This window comes from Diceros bicornis, chromosome 21 (genome assembly GCF_020826845.1).
Source record: "Diceros bicornis minor isolate mBicDic1 chromosome 21, mDicBic1.mat.cur, whole genome shotgun sequence".
Taxonomy (NCBI): domain Eukaryota; kingdom Metazoa; phylum Chordata; class Mammalia; order Perissodactyla; family Rhinocerotidae; genus Diceros; species Diceros bicornis.
Genome location: NC_080760.1, coordinates 6280625 through 6299320, shown reverse-complemented (window position 1 = coordinate 6299320; position 18696 = coordinate 6280625). Strand labels below are relative to the sequence as shown.

The following is an 18696-nucleotide window of genomic DNA, read 5'->3' as shown; positions in this document are numbered from 1 at the left end:
AGTCGAGCTGGTGTTTTTTCCCTCTTATTATTTGACCTATTGGGATCTGTTTGCGGACTATCGCCTTTACTATCCTCTATATAATAAAATATACCTTCAGTCCATTTGTTTGGAGTGGAAAGTGTCTTTTACGTCTCCGATCTAATCCCCGAACCTCTCATAACATAATTGGCGCTGTGAGCAGGATTCGATTAAGGAGATGCCTTTCCTATTCAAACGAAAGGTAACTGAAGCCAAGGTGGAAGAAATTCCAGGATGGGAGGACCCTCCCTTTTGCACTCTGGCTGGGGAGTGGGCTCGCAGGTCAGGGTTATGTGAAGCTTGGGATGCTCGTCTGAGACGATTTGAACCGTTGGATGTGACCAAAGCTTTGCAGATGGTGGAAAGGAAAAAGAAAGATGATGTTTCTTTTTTGGCACGGCGAGGTTGGTGTTTGCTGACTGCTTATCGTCGGGCTATAGAAGATAGGGATAAGATACAGAAAGAGAAGGCACTCTTGGAAAAAGAAAATTCAGATTTGCAGTTTTGCTTGGCTATGATTCAATGTCAATATCATGCACTGGGAGATCAGGCTCGTAACTACCAAGCTATAGCAGAAAAGGCTGCTGTAAGAGTTGCCAAATATAAATATAGAAAGAGGAGAGGAAAGGTAAATGAACGAAAAGTTCATATGGCCATAGCATCGGCCGGTCCTAAGTGGGACCCGGACACATGGGATGGTGATATCTGGGATGATGATTCTGAAACTGATTATGAGGAAGAGGAAAAACCGCCCAAACGCACAGAGGCACGTCCTCTTCGCCGTCGGCGGATGGAAATGGATGGTAATCATTCTGTAAGGAAAGATGTGATTGAGGATTTTAACCAACAAGAAATTTCTGATATTTTAGCCCGGGCTACACAAAAGCCTGGAGAAGCCATTATAACCTGGCTTGTTCGCCTATATGATATGGGCGCTACAGGAATTAATCTGGATGCAGGAGATGCTTTTAAATTTGTAATTTTGTCCAATGATCCAGTAATACGGGGAGCTTCCAGAGATTGGAGCATGAATGCTCACTCCCCAAATGATCGTGGACAAGGCACTGATGGTACAACTTTATTGGCTCTTGCAGTAAAAGGAGCTCAAGATAAATACCCCACGGAGGATATGTGGCCAGACACTAATAGATCGTGGTATACTTTAAAATATTGTGTCCAAAAGATGAGAGAAGAAACCATGAAACGGGCTGTGTTTCTGGGGTGTGGTGAAGCTTTAAATGAAATGACTTTAAGTGTCCAGGTGCGACACAAGTTAATAAAAACTGCACCTCCGGCATACAAGCAAATACTTACAACCCTTCTCATAAATGAAACTGAAAACCCTATAGCAACACTAGCAGATAAGATTATGCAGCTAGCAGACTTGGGAGACTGGCAGACAACTGAAAACTCTCCAGGAAGGGAAAAAAGGAAAACATTCTTTAAAAAGGATAAAATGACTTGAGGTGATATGTTTTTGGCCCTACTCCGGGCAGGAGTACCCAAAGACCAGATTGATGGAGTTGACACTAAAGAATTATGGAAACTATATAAAGAAAAAGGGCTGAATGTAAAACAAGTGAACAGAGGGGACAGTATAAAGAATGCTTCCAACCCAGTGCCTGCTGCACCTAGTGCACTGCCTCCTCCCTCGGATCCTCTTTTTGCTGACTTATGTGATTGAGGGGAAGGCCAAACCTCTGTATCGATTAGTGCCACTATAAGAAAAGATATTAGACCACATGTACCAATTAAAATATTTTGGAAGAATGGATCTACAACTAGTGTGCAGGCACTTATAGATACAGGGGCGGAGGCCACCCTTATCTATGGGAATCCAACTAAGTTTCAAGATACATCAATTCTGATAACTGGATTGAGAGGAAAAGAAATCCAGGCAGTTACCACTAATCTTTCTATGCAAATTGGGCAACTACCCCGGCGCACATATCTAGTTATGATTGTGCCAATACCAGAATATGTAATTGGGATTGATATTCTGAAAGGATTGACATTAAATTTGGCTGATGGACAATACCAATTTGCTATTAGAGCTTTGTCTTTTCATATTAATGCTGTAATTGTGGGATGTTTGCATCATGAAGTAGAAATTCCACCTGCCACGCAAGTGGTCAATCAAAGACAATATCGCATCCCTGGAGGACAACAAGAAATATCTGAGACCACAGAAGATTATTTGGCTGTAAAAGTCCTTCGCAGAGTAACTACAGCCTGGAATAATCCTATCTGGCCTGTTAAAAAAGGTGATGGGACATGGAGAATGACTGTAGATTACAGAGAGCTAAACAAAGTGACTCCGGCTATTCAAGCGGCCGTCCCTGATTTGATTACTGATATAACAGAATCTCCTGTTAAATGGGGTGTCTCATATGACCAATTGACTGAAAAACAACAAAAACATACCTGGTTTATGGATGGTTCTGCCAAAATGATATCGGGCTCACGGAAATGGAAAGCAGTTGCCTATAACCCATCCACCCAACAAACAATTGTCACCACCGGAGATAATATGAGTAGCCAATATGCTGAACTTTATGCTGTGTATCAGGCACTTCAACAAGAACAGGGCCAACAATGTCATATATATACTGATTCATGGGCAGTGGCACAAGGTTTGGCAACGTGGATGCCACAATGGAAAAAATATGATGGGAAAATTAATGATAAAGAAATATGGGGAAAGAAATTATGGGAAGACATATGGTTATGGTGTCAAAACACAATTGTTACTGTATTTCATGTTGATGCTCACAGTTCTTTAATTTCTGCAGAACGAAAGCATAATTCTCATGCTGATGAGCTGGTGCAGATTCGTGCAACGCACAACCCAGGCTTAGCACAATGGGTCCACGAAAAGAGTGGACAATTGGGAGAACAAGCTTCATACAGGTGGGCACAACAAAGGGGAATCCTTGTCACCCATGATGATATTGCCACTGCAGTACAACAATGTCAGTTATGCCAACAATTAAAAAAACAGGGAGTTCCACATCCCTACCAAGGTCATATCCAAAAGGGATTATTTCCCGCCCATACCTGGCAAATAGATTTTATTGGACCATTGCCAAATTCTTGTGGATATACTTATGTCTGCACTGCTGTTGATACATATTCTGGTTATTTATTGGCTATGCCAGCTAAAGTGGCCACCCAACAGAGTGCCATAAAATTATTAGATACAATTAAGTTATATTATGAAACACCAAGGCAAATTCAGAGTGACAATGGTTCCCACTTTACAGGTAAGTTGATTCAAACCTATACCAAGGAAAATTATATAGAATGGATTTATCATATACCTTATTACCCCCAAGCTGCAGGCCTCATAAAACGAATGAATGGATTGCTTAAACAACAATTGAGGAAACTTGGTCATGGCTCATTAAAGGGGTGGCACAACCATCTAAGTACTGCTCTAAATATGTTAAATAACAGGCCACTAGGCCCTAATGAGACTCCTCTGTCAAGGTTGTTACCAGCAAAGATTACAGAAGTGGCAGCCGCCACCCATGAGCTTATGACCTTAACCTATTGGCCCCTGACGCAGTCTGCTAAACCGCCTTTTCGTGCCACGGCCGAAGCGGCTGGATTGGATTTATCTACTGTTCATTCTATTCAATTGCCCCCTAAGAAGCAGTCTATAGTCCCTACTGGGATAGGGGTACAATTTCCCAAAAATACCTTTGGTTTGTTAAAAGGACGCTCTGGACTGGCAGCAAAAGGTATTGATGTACTGGGAGGAGTCATTGATCCAGATTACCAAGGAGAAATAAAATTTATATTATATAATGGTAGTGACACAGTACTAACTGTAGAGTCTGGGGAACGAGTGGGACAATTATTGGTGCTTCCCCTCTTGACTCCAAATGTGTCACAAGGACAGCCTCCAAGTGAATTAACTAAAAGAGGAATGCAAGGATTTGGGTCTACAGATGGATGGAAATCTGGAGCAAAGGTGTGGGTGACACATCCACCCAATGTGGCTCCCCATGCCGCAGAAGTAGTGGCCCAAGGGCCCACTGCAACACTCATAGTTATGTATCCAGGAAATGAACAGTTATATCATGTTCCTAAAGATTCTGTTTCTTTGCGTAAATAGATATTCCTGCTGTGTTCACTATGCTGTGCTGCACCTCCATGTCTGCTGCAGACCTACACACCAACTAATGCCTCTGTAGGACAACCTTTGACCCTCTACTGTTAGACCAACTGCTCTACACCAGTGGGACCTATAACCTGGACTATGAATGGCCGAGAAATTTGGTCTCAGAAACATCAAACAATCTCTCGGTACAAGCCTATATCTGATCAGTCACACAAAACTAGTTATAATTTCTCTATTACCCTGCCTTCTGTTACCCTCCGTGATGGGGGCTGGTCTGGACTTCTGCAAGCTAGTTTGTTATGCCTAAGTGTTACCTTATCTAATGTTATCTTTGATGCTGTATATGATTTGCAAGATCAAGTTAATAACATTTCATATTCTAAGGGGTTATTTGATTGGCTACCTTGGGGTTTGGGTCCTTTATTGCGAGATAGTTTTATAATTGTTGTAGTCATTGGATTTTGGATTCTTGGATGTGCCTTATGTGCTTGTGTACAAAGTTCATTGTCTGTGCATATGGTGTCTTATGGTTAATGGAGACGGCCACGGCCGAATATATCTTGACATGAGTACAGCCATGTTTGGCCGCTCAATTGACCTACAGCCACCAGCACACAAAAAAATACAAAGCTGCTTTCTGTGTGGTGGGAACTGGCCTTTTCCCGGGAACTGGCCTTTCTCCCATGGAGGGAGTTGCAAGTTGTAACAGTTCAAGGCTCTTGGAGCGTTGTAGCACGGGATGGACTGGCCATCTGTGCCGGGCTAAGATGATAACCAAAGAAAACAACGCACGTACACAACTACTGGGCTGGGATGTTAGCCAAGGGGCTCAGTGCACATATGCCACTGATAACCATTTGTGCAGGGGAACACTAGATGCTTGCTCTGTAAACTCTGTAACTGCTTATATAAACTGCTGGAAGCTGAGACCTGGTGAGCGTTCCACTTGTGGAAGGGACGCCTTGCCCAGGATGTGTGATCCTTGCCCAGCCGTGTCGATTGACAGGACTCTCCCGGCAGTGGGGTGTGGATGTTGTGAGTAATTGATTTACTGTGAAGTAACTGATTTGATGTGTTCTCTTTTCGGTCAATCTGGTGTTTCTCTTTCCGGTTGATTTGTGTCATTTCCCTTCAGTCGATCTGGTGTTTCCCTTTCCGATCGATCTGATGTTTTCCCCTCTTATTATATGACCTATTCAGATCTGCTGCTATCTCAGCCGATGTGGATGTTTTCCCTTTCCAGTCGAGCTGGTGTTTTTTCCCTCTTATTATTTGACCTATTGGGATCTGTTTGCGGACTATCGCCTTTGCTATCCTCCATATAATAAAATATACCTTCAGTCCATTTGTTTGGAGTGGAAAATGTCTTTTACATCTCTGATCGAATCCCCGAACCTCTCATAACAACGTTTTGATATTTTTACATCGTTTTCCCCACTTACAGCTGATGCAATTCCAGAGGTTGAACTAGAAAACTACAAGTTCCTAAAATATGATCAAAAGAAACCTCACAAGAGAATCAGAAACTATTCCCTCTTCCTCCAGAATGTAGAAAGGCAGCCCCTGCCTGTGGCACGACATGGTCCTGGGTAGTGCTGTTTTAAAGACACCCACATTTCAGTGGTTGTTGCTCTGCCTATGAAAGTACCTTCAACCTTTAAATCCCAAGAGAATGGGCAGCGGGCCGTGTCTGCTCCTGGAGCAGCTCAATGATACTGAAATGAACTTGTCCTCTGACTTAGGGGGACTTGGGAGTGTCCCCACTGGCCAGGGAAGGGGCTGGTCCTTCTCCCACATACAATAAGCTGATGACCCAGAAGAGTTCTTGATTCAAGGAGAAATGTGAGATTCTATGCCTCCCTTACATGCCTACAGAAAGCGACAGAACCACACCACAACTCCCAGGCTATTAAAGGGAACAGGACTTTAATATAATATTCAAATATGGCATTTATTATTTACAACATATAACTACTGTCCCTCCCCAATGGGTGACTAGATGCTGGGGTAGACATGTCAGGGAGCTGGGGGGGGGGTCGTCCCCGCTCTCTTGGGCTTCACGGGGCCCCAGGAATCAGCTTGCAATGCTCCCCTACCCATCAGGTGGGAGGAGCCGGCCCGGTGCATCGCAAGCGTCCCAGCTGTGTCCTCGCTGCTGAGGATGCGGCTGTGATTGGCTACTGGTACGGGGCTCGGTGTTGGGGCCTGGGGGCTGAGTAGAAGAGTCGGGTTATCTTGGGGTCCTCCCTCAGAACCATGGCGCCACACCCTGTCCCCACTGCACTGGGTGCTCCAGTCCCTGTGCTCAGTGCTGTCAGCCACCAGTACCCCATTTGTCCCTGTCACATGAGCGATCATTTAGTATCACCTATTTTATAGAGGAGGAAACAGAGTCTCAGGAAGCTGGAGAGAGTCACCCCAGTCACAGGACTGCTCAGTAGTGGAGCTGGGATCCCAGTGCCAGCTGTCCGACTCCCAAAGGCCACGCTTAGCCCGAAGCTTTACTGAACCCCTAGGAGTCAGTCACCCCGGCCCAGACACTCACTCACCCCTGACCTTGATGATAGCCGGTTCTTCTTGGCCTTGAGTATTCTGCTGGCCAATTAGGCCTGGGGCCATAGCTGGCAGGACAGGCTGTAGCTACAGGACACAGAAGCACCTGTGAGCCTACCAGGAGCCACACCACAGGTGACCCCCCACTGCCTGCCCAGCAGCTGGAGTCTGGGTGTCCCAGAGGTTGCAACACGATAAGGCCTGGGGCTGACCAGGGGGCCACGGAGACAGGCTCTCTGGAGGGAGGGTCCACCTCTGCCCTCAGCCAACTCCTGCCCGGCCTCACCTATCATTCTCATTGAGCAGCTCCATGTCCTGGAACCAGGCCCCAAATCGCTCCTCGGGCTCTAGGTTGTAATTCTTTGCAGCCACCTGGAGCAGCAGGATCTCCCTCATGACTCGGTATTCCTGGGGCCAGAGGGAAGGAGAGGATGCAGACAGGGCCTGTGGGGGATGCTGCAGCGGCCTTGTCGGGGGTGAGAAGTGGGGCAGGGGACCAGTCCTGGGAACCCTCCTTCCCTCCAGTCGCATCCAGGCTCTACCTGTTCTCAGAATGGGAATAATCAGCCCCTCCTCCAGGAAGTTTTCCTTGACGCCATCCTCCCCTCAACCCACCCGCCAATTGGATGGCTCTCCCTTTTCTCTGTTATCAAACTCTTCCTCTCAATCTAAGATACAGGGGGGTGGAGCCAGGGACTGTTCTGCCCAGAGGGTCTCTGATTTCCACCTCCTTCCCCTCCCCTGCAGGGAGTGCCACAGCTGCTCACCTCAGTCCTTTTCTGAAGGTTGATCTCATTCCCCTGGAAGGCAGACAGCCAGAGTCCATCAGACAGAGCCCCCCCAGCCTGACTAGCCCTCTATGCCCACCCCTTCTCATGGTGCACGACTGCCAGGTCCCCAGAGGGGCCGGGCATGCAGAGAAAACAGGACTTGGACCTAGGCTGGGCTCTGGGCTCCAGAGGAGGAGGACAGGGGGGTGAGGCTGAGGGACCTGGCAGCACAACCCTCTCTGATGACAGACTTGGAGGCTGAGGCCTCAGGCAGAGGGAACTGCTCAGCCACTTATGTGCTGCCTGACTTGGGGGGACCCGACTCCTCTCTCCCTCCATGGGCAGCATGGGAGTTAGAGGCTGAATCCAGCTCAGATAAAACTTCACGCAGCTGTGCCATCAGGCAGCTCTGAGCTTCCCCAGCCTGGGGAACCAGAATGAGTGTCTCAGGCGGAGCCTGTGTTCACTCATCCCTAAGATGGGCCTGCTGCCCCAGCTCCCAGGGGCGGCTGCGAGGCTCTCATGAGAGATGTGCCAAGTGCTGAGAGCTCAGAGGTTAGTTCGGGGGCTCCTGCATCCCCAGGCTCAGGATCCTGGTCTTCCCTGCCTGGTCCCCATGTTCACCCACCTCGAGATAATCACCCATCGCCAGGTGCAGCATCAGCAGGTCACCGAGGAAAGTGCCAAGATAGGGGACGACACCCTGTCACGTGGGGGTTTGGGTGAGATGAGCCCTTGCTCTCAAGTCGTCCCTGTGCAGACCCTCCCCTGAAAAGTCCTCAACCTCAGCCTCCTGGCCCACCCCAGGGTTCCCACGGGGAGCAGCCTAGGACCCTCAATTCCTCCTCCCTTCACACCGCAAGAACACCCACACTCCTCCTCCTCACCTCCCAGGGCTGGCTTCTGGCAAATCACAGGGTGTGCGGTCCCTGGCCCTCCCCACAACCCATCCTGCACCAGCTCTTCCAGGGCCCCCTCCTGGTCACTTCTACTGGGGGACTCAAGCACTGTGGCACCAGGAGGAAGGGCCCTCCTCTCTTGATTTGAGGCCTCCAGCTGGGAGGGCAGAGCCCCTCCCGCACAGGCACACTCACCTGCTGCTGCTGCTGCTGCTGCTGCTGCTGCTGCTTCTCCTGCACTCTCTGGGGGATGATCTCCGGGGGGGCAAACGTGGAGGGCCCCTCCTGCCAGGGTCGATGACAGTGTCAGCGGGCCATACTCCCCTCACCCCATTTCTCTCCAGCACCACTGGCCTCTGACCCTGGACATCTGACTCGAGTCAACTGGTACAATTGCCACTCCATCCTCCAAGGTCTTGTGATTCTAGAACAAACCCAGCTCCAACTCACACTCTAGGTGTGAGCTTGGGCCTGTGGCCTGGCCTCCTCGAGCCTGTTTCCTCATCTGGAAAGTGTGAGAACTCCAGCTACGTCAGAGGTTCTCCTGAGGACTCAGTGACATATGACTGTCATCGTTGTCCTCGCCCTCACCCCTCCGTGTGGAGCAGGCAGAAAGCTCCCACATTCCTTTCCTCCCTCTTATCTCATCACCACCGTATGAGGCCTGCACCACACAATCACCATCCCTCCACTTCCGTGATGAGGAGGCAGAGGCCCAAACAGGGGCAGTGAGTTGCTCAGGGGCCCACAGAGGAGAGGCCACTTGCCCCTCCCAGCCAGAGGCCCTGTTCCAATGTCCTCACCTAACCCCCGCCCCACCACTGACCACAGTACTGTCCCCTGAGCTCTCAAAGCATGGTCCTGGGCCGAGCTGTGGATGGAGAAGACGAGGTGTCTTGGGAGTCCGGTTGAGTGGCTCTTGCCTGCCCCAGTCCCATGGAGTGTCTGGCCCCCAGGTTGGGACAGAGGCCGTGCCAAAGCCTACTCCTCCCCAAGGAAGCCCTCAGGACATTCCCCTGCAATGAACTCTTTCTTTATCCACTCAGGAACTGGACCGCCAAGGTGCCACCTCCAATCAACAAGGAAGGGGGTGACAGGATGCTTTGCTTCCTCGTTTACATGAAGCTTCCAAGGTCCTTTCAGAAAGATCCACTAAGAATCCGTCAGTTGCCTAGACGCTTCACATAAGCCACCTGGGGCATATGTCATTGCCAACCGGGCACTCAGGTGAGACTCCTGTGGTTGGCTCCAGTGACTGCTCTAGGGGTTCGGGGGGGGGTCCCAGAATGCACACACATCTGTCTCTGGTCCAGACGTTCAGAACCAAGGCTGAGCAGCCTGTTGGTCCACCTGGGCCACGGGAATCCCCTGCCATGCCCGAACCTGGGGCAGGCAGGGTGGCCTCCCCTTGGAGACATGGTGAAGACAGAAGGAGCGGCAGGGGCCTGGCTTCTTGAGGACAGGTTTAGGCTGAGGGCTAAACCCACCCCAACCACCCAACAGCCTGGAAGAAGCTACATCCAGCAGGATGGACGTGCTTGGAAGCCAGAGACCTGCTGATGGTGCCAGCTCGGCAACTCCTCCTGGAACAGCCCAGCCAACACCACCGAGTCCCAGGAGCACGGCCTCATGCCCACAAACGGCACCCCACCCGCCCGTGGAGGAAACAGATCCCTCTGCTTGTTAATCTGGACAAGACAGACGGGAATGTTTCAGAGAACGTTCAAGTGAGAAACTATCAAAACCACAGCCTGCCCAGTCCCCCTTTCCCCCTCGCCCCTCCTCTCTTTCCAGACCCCCAGCCTCCACTCTACCTTGGTCATCAATTCTCTTCTCAAGGACTTGTCATGGCTACAGAGCTCCTTAAGTTTTTCTGAGCTCTCCCTGAGGGGAGTGGAAAGAAGGAAGGATAAATTGGGGGATAAAGTGAGGGGTCTGAGTGCAAATCCCTTTTCTTTGCAAACCCAAGAGATGCAACCTGCCTGGAGGAGTGTTCTCACTGGACTCCTCTGAGCGCTAAGGTCTCGTGGGACTGGGCGGGGGCTCTCCTGTTGGTCACTGGGGTCTCCATTCCCCAGCTCTACAGAGCACCTCTGTTTTGACCACTTTGAGTTTCAACTGGGTGTAGATTTCTGTTGCCATAAACATTTGAAAATCTCCAATGTGGCTCAACCCTGGCATTTAGGGAAACTGAGTCCTGAAGCAGAACTGGTGCACTAAGGACCCAGGGAGGCTTAGAGACCCCCCACCGAGGCCCAGGCCCTGTCCCCAGCATTTGCTGCCTCCCAGGAGTTCCCACGTGACTGAGGGAGCAACGGCAGACATACGAGAGATCCCCCATCCACCTTGATCCTCCTATGGAGAGGGGCCTACCCACCAGGAAACATCCGCCCACGTGTTCTTCAGGTGGCTTATGGAGGTTTTCTGCAGAGCAGAGATGACAGCACGGAGCGAGGAGAAGTTCTTCAGGATCTCGCACTCCTGGGGAAGGGAAGAGAATGAGCTGTGAGGTGGGGCACTGGAGACCCGCTTGCTCTAGCTTCAGTCCCCTTCTATTTAAATCTTCCCTCCTGGATGAGACAGATGCTCAGGGAGCCCCAGAAGGGCACATTTAGGACCCAGAGAATAACACTCACAGGGAGGAGGATTTTAGCTCAACCCAGGGAAGGAGCCAGGGAGGAAGTGAGCATCCTCCCACTGGGACCTGGAGTCAAGGTCAGCGGGCCCCTGGCAGGAAGGGCCTAGGGACTGTGCAGGGGCTTAGACTACACACTGCAATCCTGGGAGCTGATAAAGGTGGAGAGGCGGTTCCCAAGGCTCCAGAGAGGGGCTCCACTGGGCCTCCCGCAGCACACCTGGGCCACCTGGATCCAGTGCTCCACCACCCTCGCCCTGTCCTGGGCTGCCATGCTCGGGTCCCCGAGGCAGGTGGTGACGACGAGGCTGACCACCCTTCTGAAGTGGTCGACAGTGGCCTGGACGGTGGGTGCCAGGTGCTCATTGCCGGGCTTGTTCCTCTTGCCCCAGGTGGAGCCCAGGCACTGAGAGGGCACCACTTTCCGGAAGAGCTCCTGGGGAACAGGGGGAGTGTCACCCAGCCCTGCCACACCCCAGCTCCGTGTCTACTGCCCCCAAAGTGCCGCACAGGGGTCACGGTTTAGAGCTGGAGCTCAGGAAGCTCAGGATGTGGTCTGAGCCTTGTGAGAGTCCCTGGGTTTTCTTCTCTGTCCACTGCGGACACCCAGCACAGGATGACCCAGAACCCAATACTGGCAGGGAAGGGAGGGGGCATTTGCACCCAGCCCGTCCTGGCTAACTCCAAGCTCCAGATGGTGGCTCAACTAGGCTTATCCCAAGGGGGCATCTTCCACCACCCTGATGCCCGCTCTGGTCCCACTCCGATTCTGATGCACATTCCCCTGTGGCAGCTACAACCACAGGCTCTGTCTGTCTCCCTTGTAGTGAAGTACACATCAGGTCTCTAATAAATGCTGAGGCTGTTGAGCCTCCTGAGCAGTCGGTTGGGCCACCAGGGACCTGGCTGCACACAGTGAGTTCCCCTCCCCCACTGATGGGCCAGGCCCCACGCAGCTTTCTGTCTCTTCTACCTCATGGAGCCGGCACAGCCACTCTGTGCAGCAGGTCCTGTTAGTGTCCACCTCTACCCTCTGCAGGTGGACAGCAAAGCCTTGGGGGTTCAGAAAGTTGCCCAGGTCGTACGGTTGGTAAGGGGGAGCGCCAGGATTTGGGCCCAGGTCATAGGAGTCCGGATCAGGTCTGGGGCACTGATGGCAGAGGGAAGGCCTGCCCCTCCGCCCTGAGAGCCCAGCTGCTCACCGCATCCATCACGGTCAACTGCTCCGCCACCAGCTTAGGAGGGAAGGCCGTGAGGTTAGGCTTCTTCTCACCCTCCTTAATGGCCACAGGTGGAGATGGACTTCCCACTAGAAGTGATGGTCCAGGTGACTCCAGCTCAGCAGCTCCCACTCCTGCTGCAGCCGACGTGGGCCCTTGCTCCAGCTCCAACACTGCTGAGGGAGGGGACGCTGGCTCCAGCGCTAGAGGGGGTGGTATTGACAGAGCTGGAGCCAGCTCTACCTCCACCACTGTCCACTGCCCTGCTTCTGCCGCCGGCTGGAGCTCTGCAGCTGGCGCTGCAGCGGGATAAAGGGAAAGGTTCACCCACATAGCTGACTTTCCACGTGTCCTTCCAAACACAGGAAAGATCCCACTTCCCTTCCGGGAATACCCAGCCTGCAGGCCGCCTTACCCTCTGGCTCTGCCTCAGTGGCCTCCAGAAGCTCACACCGGGCAAGGGAAAGAGGGTCACGGCAGCTCAGCTCCGAACCAGGCAAGGTGACCTGCATGTACATCCCCTTTAGCTTGAAAAAGGGACAGCCCCAGCCTGGTCCCGCCCTAGTTCTGGTCCCAGCCCGGCGTCTCAAGGTCCTGAGTGTGGAGACCCTCTGCTCCTGCTCTCATCTCAGAGCAGCACTGGATGGTGCGGGTGGGCTCGTGCACCTGCCCCTTGTCTAGTGAGTTGGTGGAGTCGAAACCATTGGGCAGCTCCTCGACCACCTCCTGAGAGGAGTTCTGCAAAGACTGCCCGGGAGCTGGGCCAGAAGGAATCAGGGGCTGCCTGCACACTGCCACTGGGGCCGACGCCCAAGAGAAAGTCTGCTCCTCAGTTCAGGCACAGAGGGGCATCCCTGCAAAGAACTGTGGTCAAGGAGGGAAAGAGATGAAACCTCTAGGGCTCCGTAACATATGAGTAGAGGAGCTCACCTTCTCACGCTGCCAGCCATGACCCTGTATGAACATGACAGACCCACCAGGCTTCCGACACCTAACTACCAGCTCCTGCCTAGGAATGACTCACCCCTCATGCCCTGCCTTCCCCCCTCCACACAGACACATGCGCGCGCACACACACACACACACACACACACACACGAAGAGGGGCAAGGAGTGTGGGGCTGATCAGGTGGGATCACAGTTGTGTCCTGGCCTGCACTAGCCTTTCCTGGGCTGCCCCGTTGTTACCTTTCGCTGCCTCCTGCCAGATGCCCAGAGGCATCGGGGATGAGGGCTGAGCCAACGTCGGCAATGACGAAAAAGATTCTCTTTCTGGGCTTTCTTGAGCCCAGATCTTCCAAAAATCGGGACACAACAACTAAACATCTTTGTCTGTTGACCGTCGCCAGTCAAGTGAGCTGGATGGGGGTCTGTGGGTGCCTGGTTACCAGAGTTCTAAGATCTGTTGAGGTCTATGACCAAAGAAGTGAGGTCATTTTTCAAGATTCCATTACCTGGGTCCCTTCCCTCAATCAGACTTGCCCAGAGCTGCTCCCTGCCCCTGGGCTGCTCACCCTCCTCCCCCATGTCATCTCCTGAACTGTACACAAGGAGCCCACACAGCCCTAGCCACAGCTCCCTGGAAACCTCACTAGGGTCCTAGCTTTGAGGAGACAGAGATGAATGCAGACCTTCTTTTTCTTACCAGTTCTGCATCCTGGGAAAGTCACTGTGCCTCTCAGGTCCTCCCCAGTCTCCAAACCTGTACCATGGGGATCAGGCTAGAATCTACTTCCTAGGGACGTCACCCAGTGTATATGAGATAATATCTATTACCCCTGTGGGCTGGTGTCACATGTACCTAAGGCCCAAACTTAGAGATGGAAGAATAATAATGAGGGGTGACACGCAGCACAGAACACCACTCAAAACAGGCCTGGGTTCCAGGAATGTGATTTTGGGACAGTCACATCCAACTTGGCCTCATTTTCAGGTCAGCATCATGAGGGGGTTGAAACTAATGGAAATTCAGATATTGCCATACTGTGGCATAAAACCATTCAATTGTTTGCTGCTTTATGTAGAATCAGACCCAAGTGCCTCATCTTGGCCTATGAGGTGGATAGCCTCCACAGGGGTACCCAGTAAGCCCCACCCATGTTATACACCTCCCCGTGGAACCACTAAGTGGTTAGTCACTGGCTTCTGAACATAATAACAGCCAAGGTGACAGGATGTCTTGTCTAGATTTTAACTAAAAAAGTCTCTCACTTCCTCTTACTCCGTGTCTCTCTCTCACTCTGTCGAATCCCTGGAACTGAGGAATCAAATACTGGTGTTTTGGGGCTGCCCAATGTGGAGGCCCATCGAGGAGAGAAACAAGGGAGTGCCCAGGCCAACAGACAGAAGGGAACTCAGGCTCTCAGTCCAAACTGAACCCTGAAGGCTGAGAGTGAACTTGGGGGCCAGTCCTTCCCCCGTTGAGCCTCAGTTGAGGCCACAGCCCCAACCTGTTAAACTCATTGAGGCAGAGGCGCCCAGCTAAAACGTGCCTGATTGCTGATCCACACAAATTGTGAGATAGTCAACGTTTGTAGTTTTGAAATGCAAGGTTGGGGCAATGAAGTCAGAGAGGGAAAGGTAACTGACACAGCCCACCAGGCCCTGGCCCTACCTTCCACCCCAGCTCCTGTTCTCTCCTCCCAGCCTCCCTCCAGCCACACTGGCCACCTTTCTAACCTCTTCCGGCCAAACTCACTCTTGCCTGCAAGACTCTGCATCAGTCGCACCTTCTCCCTGACACACTGCTACCAGGCTCGTGCAGGGCTGGCTCCCCCCTGTCATTCTGGTCCCAGCAAATGTCACCCCAGTGAGGCCTTTCAGACCCTCCTACCAGTGACCCCCAGCCCTCCCTCACAACCCCCTGCTGTGTTTCTCTACAGCACTTGCTCTTTTCTTTCTCATGTCTTTGCTTTTGTCTCTTTCCCCTCTAGATTGTGAGCTCCTGGCGGGCAGGGACCACTTGGTCATTTTCATCCTGCACTTCGGCCCACCAGGGCACCCGGCACAGGGTGAGGGCTCAGTGCACAGCTGCTGAATGAGTACATGGGAAGCTCTTGCACCCCTCCCCCTGCTTATGACCAACTTTGATTGTGGAGATGAACACTAGTAAGAGGAGGTACAAGTTGTTTCTGAGGCAGGGGGACAGCCAGAAAGACCTCTGCTTGACTCTTCGCTGCTCCAGGTGCTCAAGAAAAGTTCAGTGGACACTGTGTAAATTCCAGGTTTACAGCAGAATGACTTGATATATATATTATGTAATGGTTACCAAAATAAGGTTAGTTAACATCCATCACGACACAGAAATAAAAGCTTTTATCCTGGTGATGAGAAATTTTAGGATCTACTCTCTTGGCAACTTTCAAATATACCACACAGCAGTGTTAACTTGCACAGTGCTGTATATCAAGTATGTCTCAGTAGACCTGAAAAAACATAAAAACAAAAACTCACTGGCAACCACTGACACAAGAGGCTGCCCGCCCCCTGGTGGCCAGCACTAGTGCTGCAGCCCTTGCCAAAACTCCACCCAACAGAAACGAACTTTTCTTCAGGTGTCCTCAAGGCAGAGGCTCTCCAGGGTCCCAGGGGTAAAGGAGCAGGACCTGTTGGCTTCGAGGGAGTGGGAGCAATCTCGGAAGCCTACCTTTCCCCCCATCTTGCTGTCCTGCACCAGGTGTCCTCTTCACTCCTGAGGCATCCAACCTCAACCAGGACAATGAATCTCCCCTCCCTCCAGATGAGGGCCCCGACGGTCCAACAAGGACTGGTCTTCTCCCTGGACTCTGGACTTGGTGTCCAGTGCTCTAGCATCTTCTTCCTTATACCCAGTTCTCATCCACCCAAGCCCCCAAGCCTCCTCAGTTCTAAAGGATCTCCAGGGGGTGGAAAGCATTTTCTCAGCATTGATGACAGTAGGTCATCGACAGAGAACCCAGTCCAACAGACATGTTGCAAGCACATGGAACGCTTGGAGTCACCTGCTGGATGCACTCCACTTTATATAGAAGGACCCTCACTGAGGTCTTCTCTCCTGCTCCCACTGCCTACACTAGGGGAGGATGGGCTCATCACAGTTCTCGGTGCCCACAGAGGTGGACTGCAGGACCCCAGTCCTGTGCTCCCCAGGCTGGGCCAGGGATGGGTCTGGAACAGGTAGACACCTAGGAACCTTAGGGATTCCTCTGCCCATCTCTGCGCCCCTGGACACGTATCTAGGAGAACGGATGTTACTGCCCCGTGGGAGAGCTGCCTGCAACCTCTCTCCCTCCTGCCTCTTGTCACTTCCCTGGTGTCGGCTCTTTCTTGACTGCACCTCCGTGGTCCCCACATGAGAAGTCAGTGAGAGTGGGTGTGCCAGTGCACATGCGATGATGAGGGGAAAATGACCCGATATGGAGGGGGTGGGCAGCAATCCCCTAGAATCTTAATGCCTCTCATTGCCAAAGGAAACCTGAGGGAAGGGGTGGAGCCTTGGCCAAGGAAGCTGGAGCTCTCTATAGTCTTCGGGACCCTGACCACCTCCTGTGGTCTGGGCCAGTACCTGCCTCTTCCTGGGCCAGTTTACCAACTGTACAGTGAGGGGTAAGATGTGCAACAGCACAAGCATGTGCTCGGCCAGGACAAGTCATCAGGCCCCATAGATACATTAAGTATGCTTTAAGTGTATTGAAGACATTAATATTGCTGTGCAATCATCACCATGATCCATCTTCAGAACTCTTCTCATCTTGCAAAACTGAAACTCTATACCCATTCATGAATAACCCCCCATTCCTCCCCCTCCCAGCCCCTGGCAAACACCATTCTACTTTCTGTCTCTCTGAATCTAGCGATTTCAGGAACCTCATAGAAGGGAAATCACACAAGGTTGTATTTTTGTGAATGGCTTATTTCATTTAGAGTAATATCATGAAGGTTCATCCACCGTGTGCTGTATCTTAGAATTTCCTTCCTTTTTTAAGGATGAATAATATGCCATTGTATGTATATTCCACATTTTGCTTATCCATACAACCCTGGACAGAAACCATAACTGGGCCCAAAAGCAAGCCCAAAATAAAATGGGGCCCCAGCCAGATTTTTATCAACTGTCCCCTGGAGACTCCTTTCTTAAGCCACGTCTCATATGATGTTTACTAAGGATCTAATCTTGGGCCGTGAGTTGTTTTTCAGAAACTCTGTTTTTGCTCCTTGAGCAAGTTTCAACTGGTTTGAGCCAATGAGACCACAAGATGGCTGGCAAGACTCAAACCACGAGTGTACAAGTGACTGGAGAATGACCTGGGGGACCAAGAACTCCCCTGTTGATGATGTTAAGGACACCACCTTTTGAACGGGGGATGTGTGACAGAACATGAAAATCTTCTGCGCTTGCAGAAAATGCCTAGGACTGCCCCCAACCTTCCTGCACCTGCTGCTTTGCCCTTAAAAAGCCCTTTTCAACAGCCCATCGGGGAGAAAGATTTAACCTTTGTCTCCTGTCTCCTTGCTGGCCAACCACGTAATAAAGCTTTTTCCCTTCTACAAGAGTGGGTATCCCATGTTTGGCTTAAGGGGTGCATTGTGCAGCGAGCCCTTCTTCGGTTACAATACTTGGGTGGCTTCCATGTTTTAGCTGTTGTGAATAATGATGCTATGAACATGGGTGCTGAAATATGTCCTTGAGAACATGCTTTCAACTGTTTTGGGCGGGGGTATATGCCCACAAGTGGAATTGCTGGATCCTATATATTTTTAATTTTTTTTAGGAATTGTTATACTGATTTTTACTGCAACTATATATTTTATATTCCTACCACAGTGCACAAGGGTTCCAACTTCTCCACATCTTGGCCAACACTGGTTCTACTCTTTTTCTTCTTTTTTTGATAGATATCATCCTAATGAATGTGAGGTGGTCTCTCACTGTGTTTCTGCTTTGCATTTCCCTAATGATTACTGATGTTGGGCATCTTTTCATATGCTTATCGGTCACTTGCAGATCTTCTTTGAGGAAATGTCTATTCAAGTACTTTGTTCATTTCTGATTTGTGTTGTTTGTTTTTTATTGTTGAGTTTAGGAGTTCCCTATTTATTCTGGATAGTAAGCCCTTGTCAGATACATGGTTTGCAAATATGGTCTCCCATCCTGTGGCTTGTGCTTTTACTCTGTTGATAATGTCTTTTGAGGCACAAAACATTTTAATATTCATGAAGTCCAGCATGTGTATCTTCTTATTTTATTGCCTGCTCCTTGGGTGTCATATCCATGAAATCATTGCCAAATCCTATTTTGTCAAGTTTTGTCTTATGTTTTCTTCTAAGGCTATTATAGTCTTACATTTAGGTCTTTGATCCACTGGGAATTAAGCTTTGTATATGGTGTTAGATAAGGGTCCAAGTTGATTCTTTTGCATGTAGATATCCACTTTTTCCAGCACAAGTTGTTGAAAAGACTGTCTTTTCCCCATTGAATAATCTTCGCACCCTT

At 50.8% G+C, this 18696-nt stretch overlaps 2 protein-coding genes across 6 annotated transcripts in view; both read right to left on the bottom strand.

The window, feature by feature from the left end:
• Positions 1 to 18696, bottom strand: part of LOC131419427 (ral guanine nucleotide dissociation stimulator-like) — a 55429-nt gene that overhangs the window by 11376 nt on the left and 25357 nt on the right. For 2 of the 4 annotated variants that reach the window (XM_058564487.1, XM_058564485.1), the window contains exons 4-7: positions 13413 to 15649; positions 12207 to 12427; positions 11225 to 11440; positions 10747 to 10850 (exon numbers count right to left, since the gene is read on the bottom strand). In XM_058564487.1, the coding sequence (XP_058420470.1) occupies positions 10747 to 10850; positions 11225 to 11440; positions 12207 to 12427; positions 13413 to 13446 (575 nt within the window). In that variant the 5' untranslated portion in view covers positions 13447 to 15649. The other 2 variants (XR_009223215.1, XR_009223214.1) reach the window with 2 other exon arrangements.
• Positions 6186 to 10726, bottom strand: LOC131419436 (ral guanine nucleotide dissociation stimulator-like). Of its 2 annotated transcripts, XR_009223242.1 has the most exons (7): positions 10184 to 10726; positions 8565 to 8654; positions 8099 to 8173; positions 7468 to 7500; positions 6987 to 7108; positions 6697 to 6787; positions 6186 to 6359 (listed from the first exon to the last, which is right to left on the bottom strand). XR_009223242.1 is itself a non-coding variant. In XM_058564519.1 (6 exons), the coding sequence occupies exons 1-6, from the start codon at positions 10190 to 10192 to the stop codon at positions 6751 to 6753; spliced, it is 366 nt and encodes a 121-aa protein (XP_058420502.1). In that variant the 5' UTR covers positions 10193 to 10726; the 3' UTR covers positions 6396 to 6750. The 2 variants fall into 2 exon arrangements, 1 of the variants encoding a protein (XP_058420502.1); XM_058564519.1 differs by lacking the exon at positions 6186 to 6359 and having other exon boundaries at positions 6396 to 6787.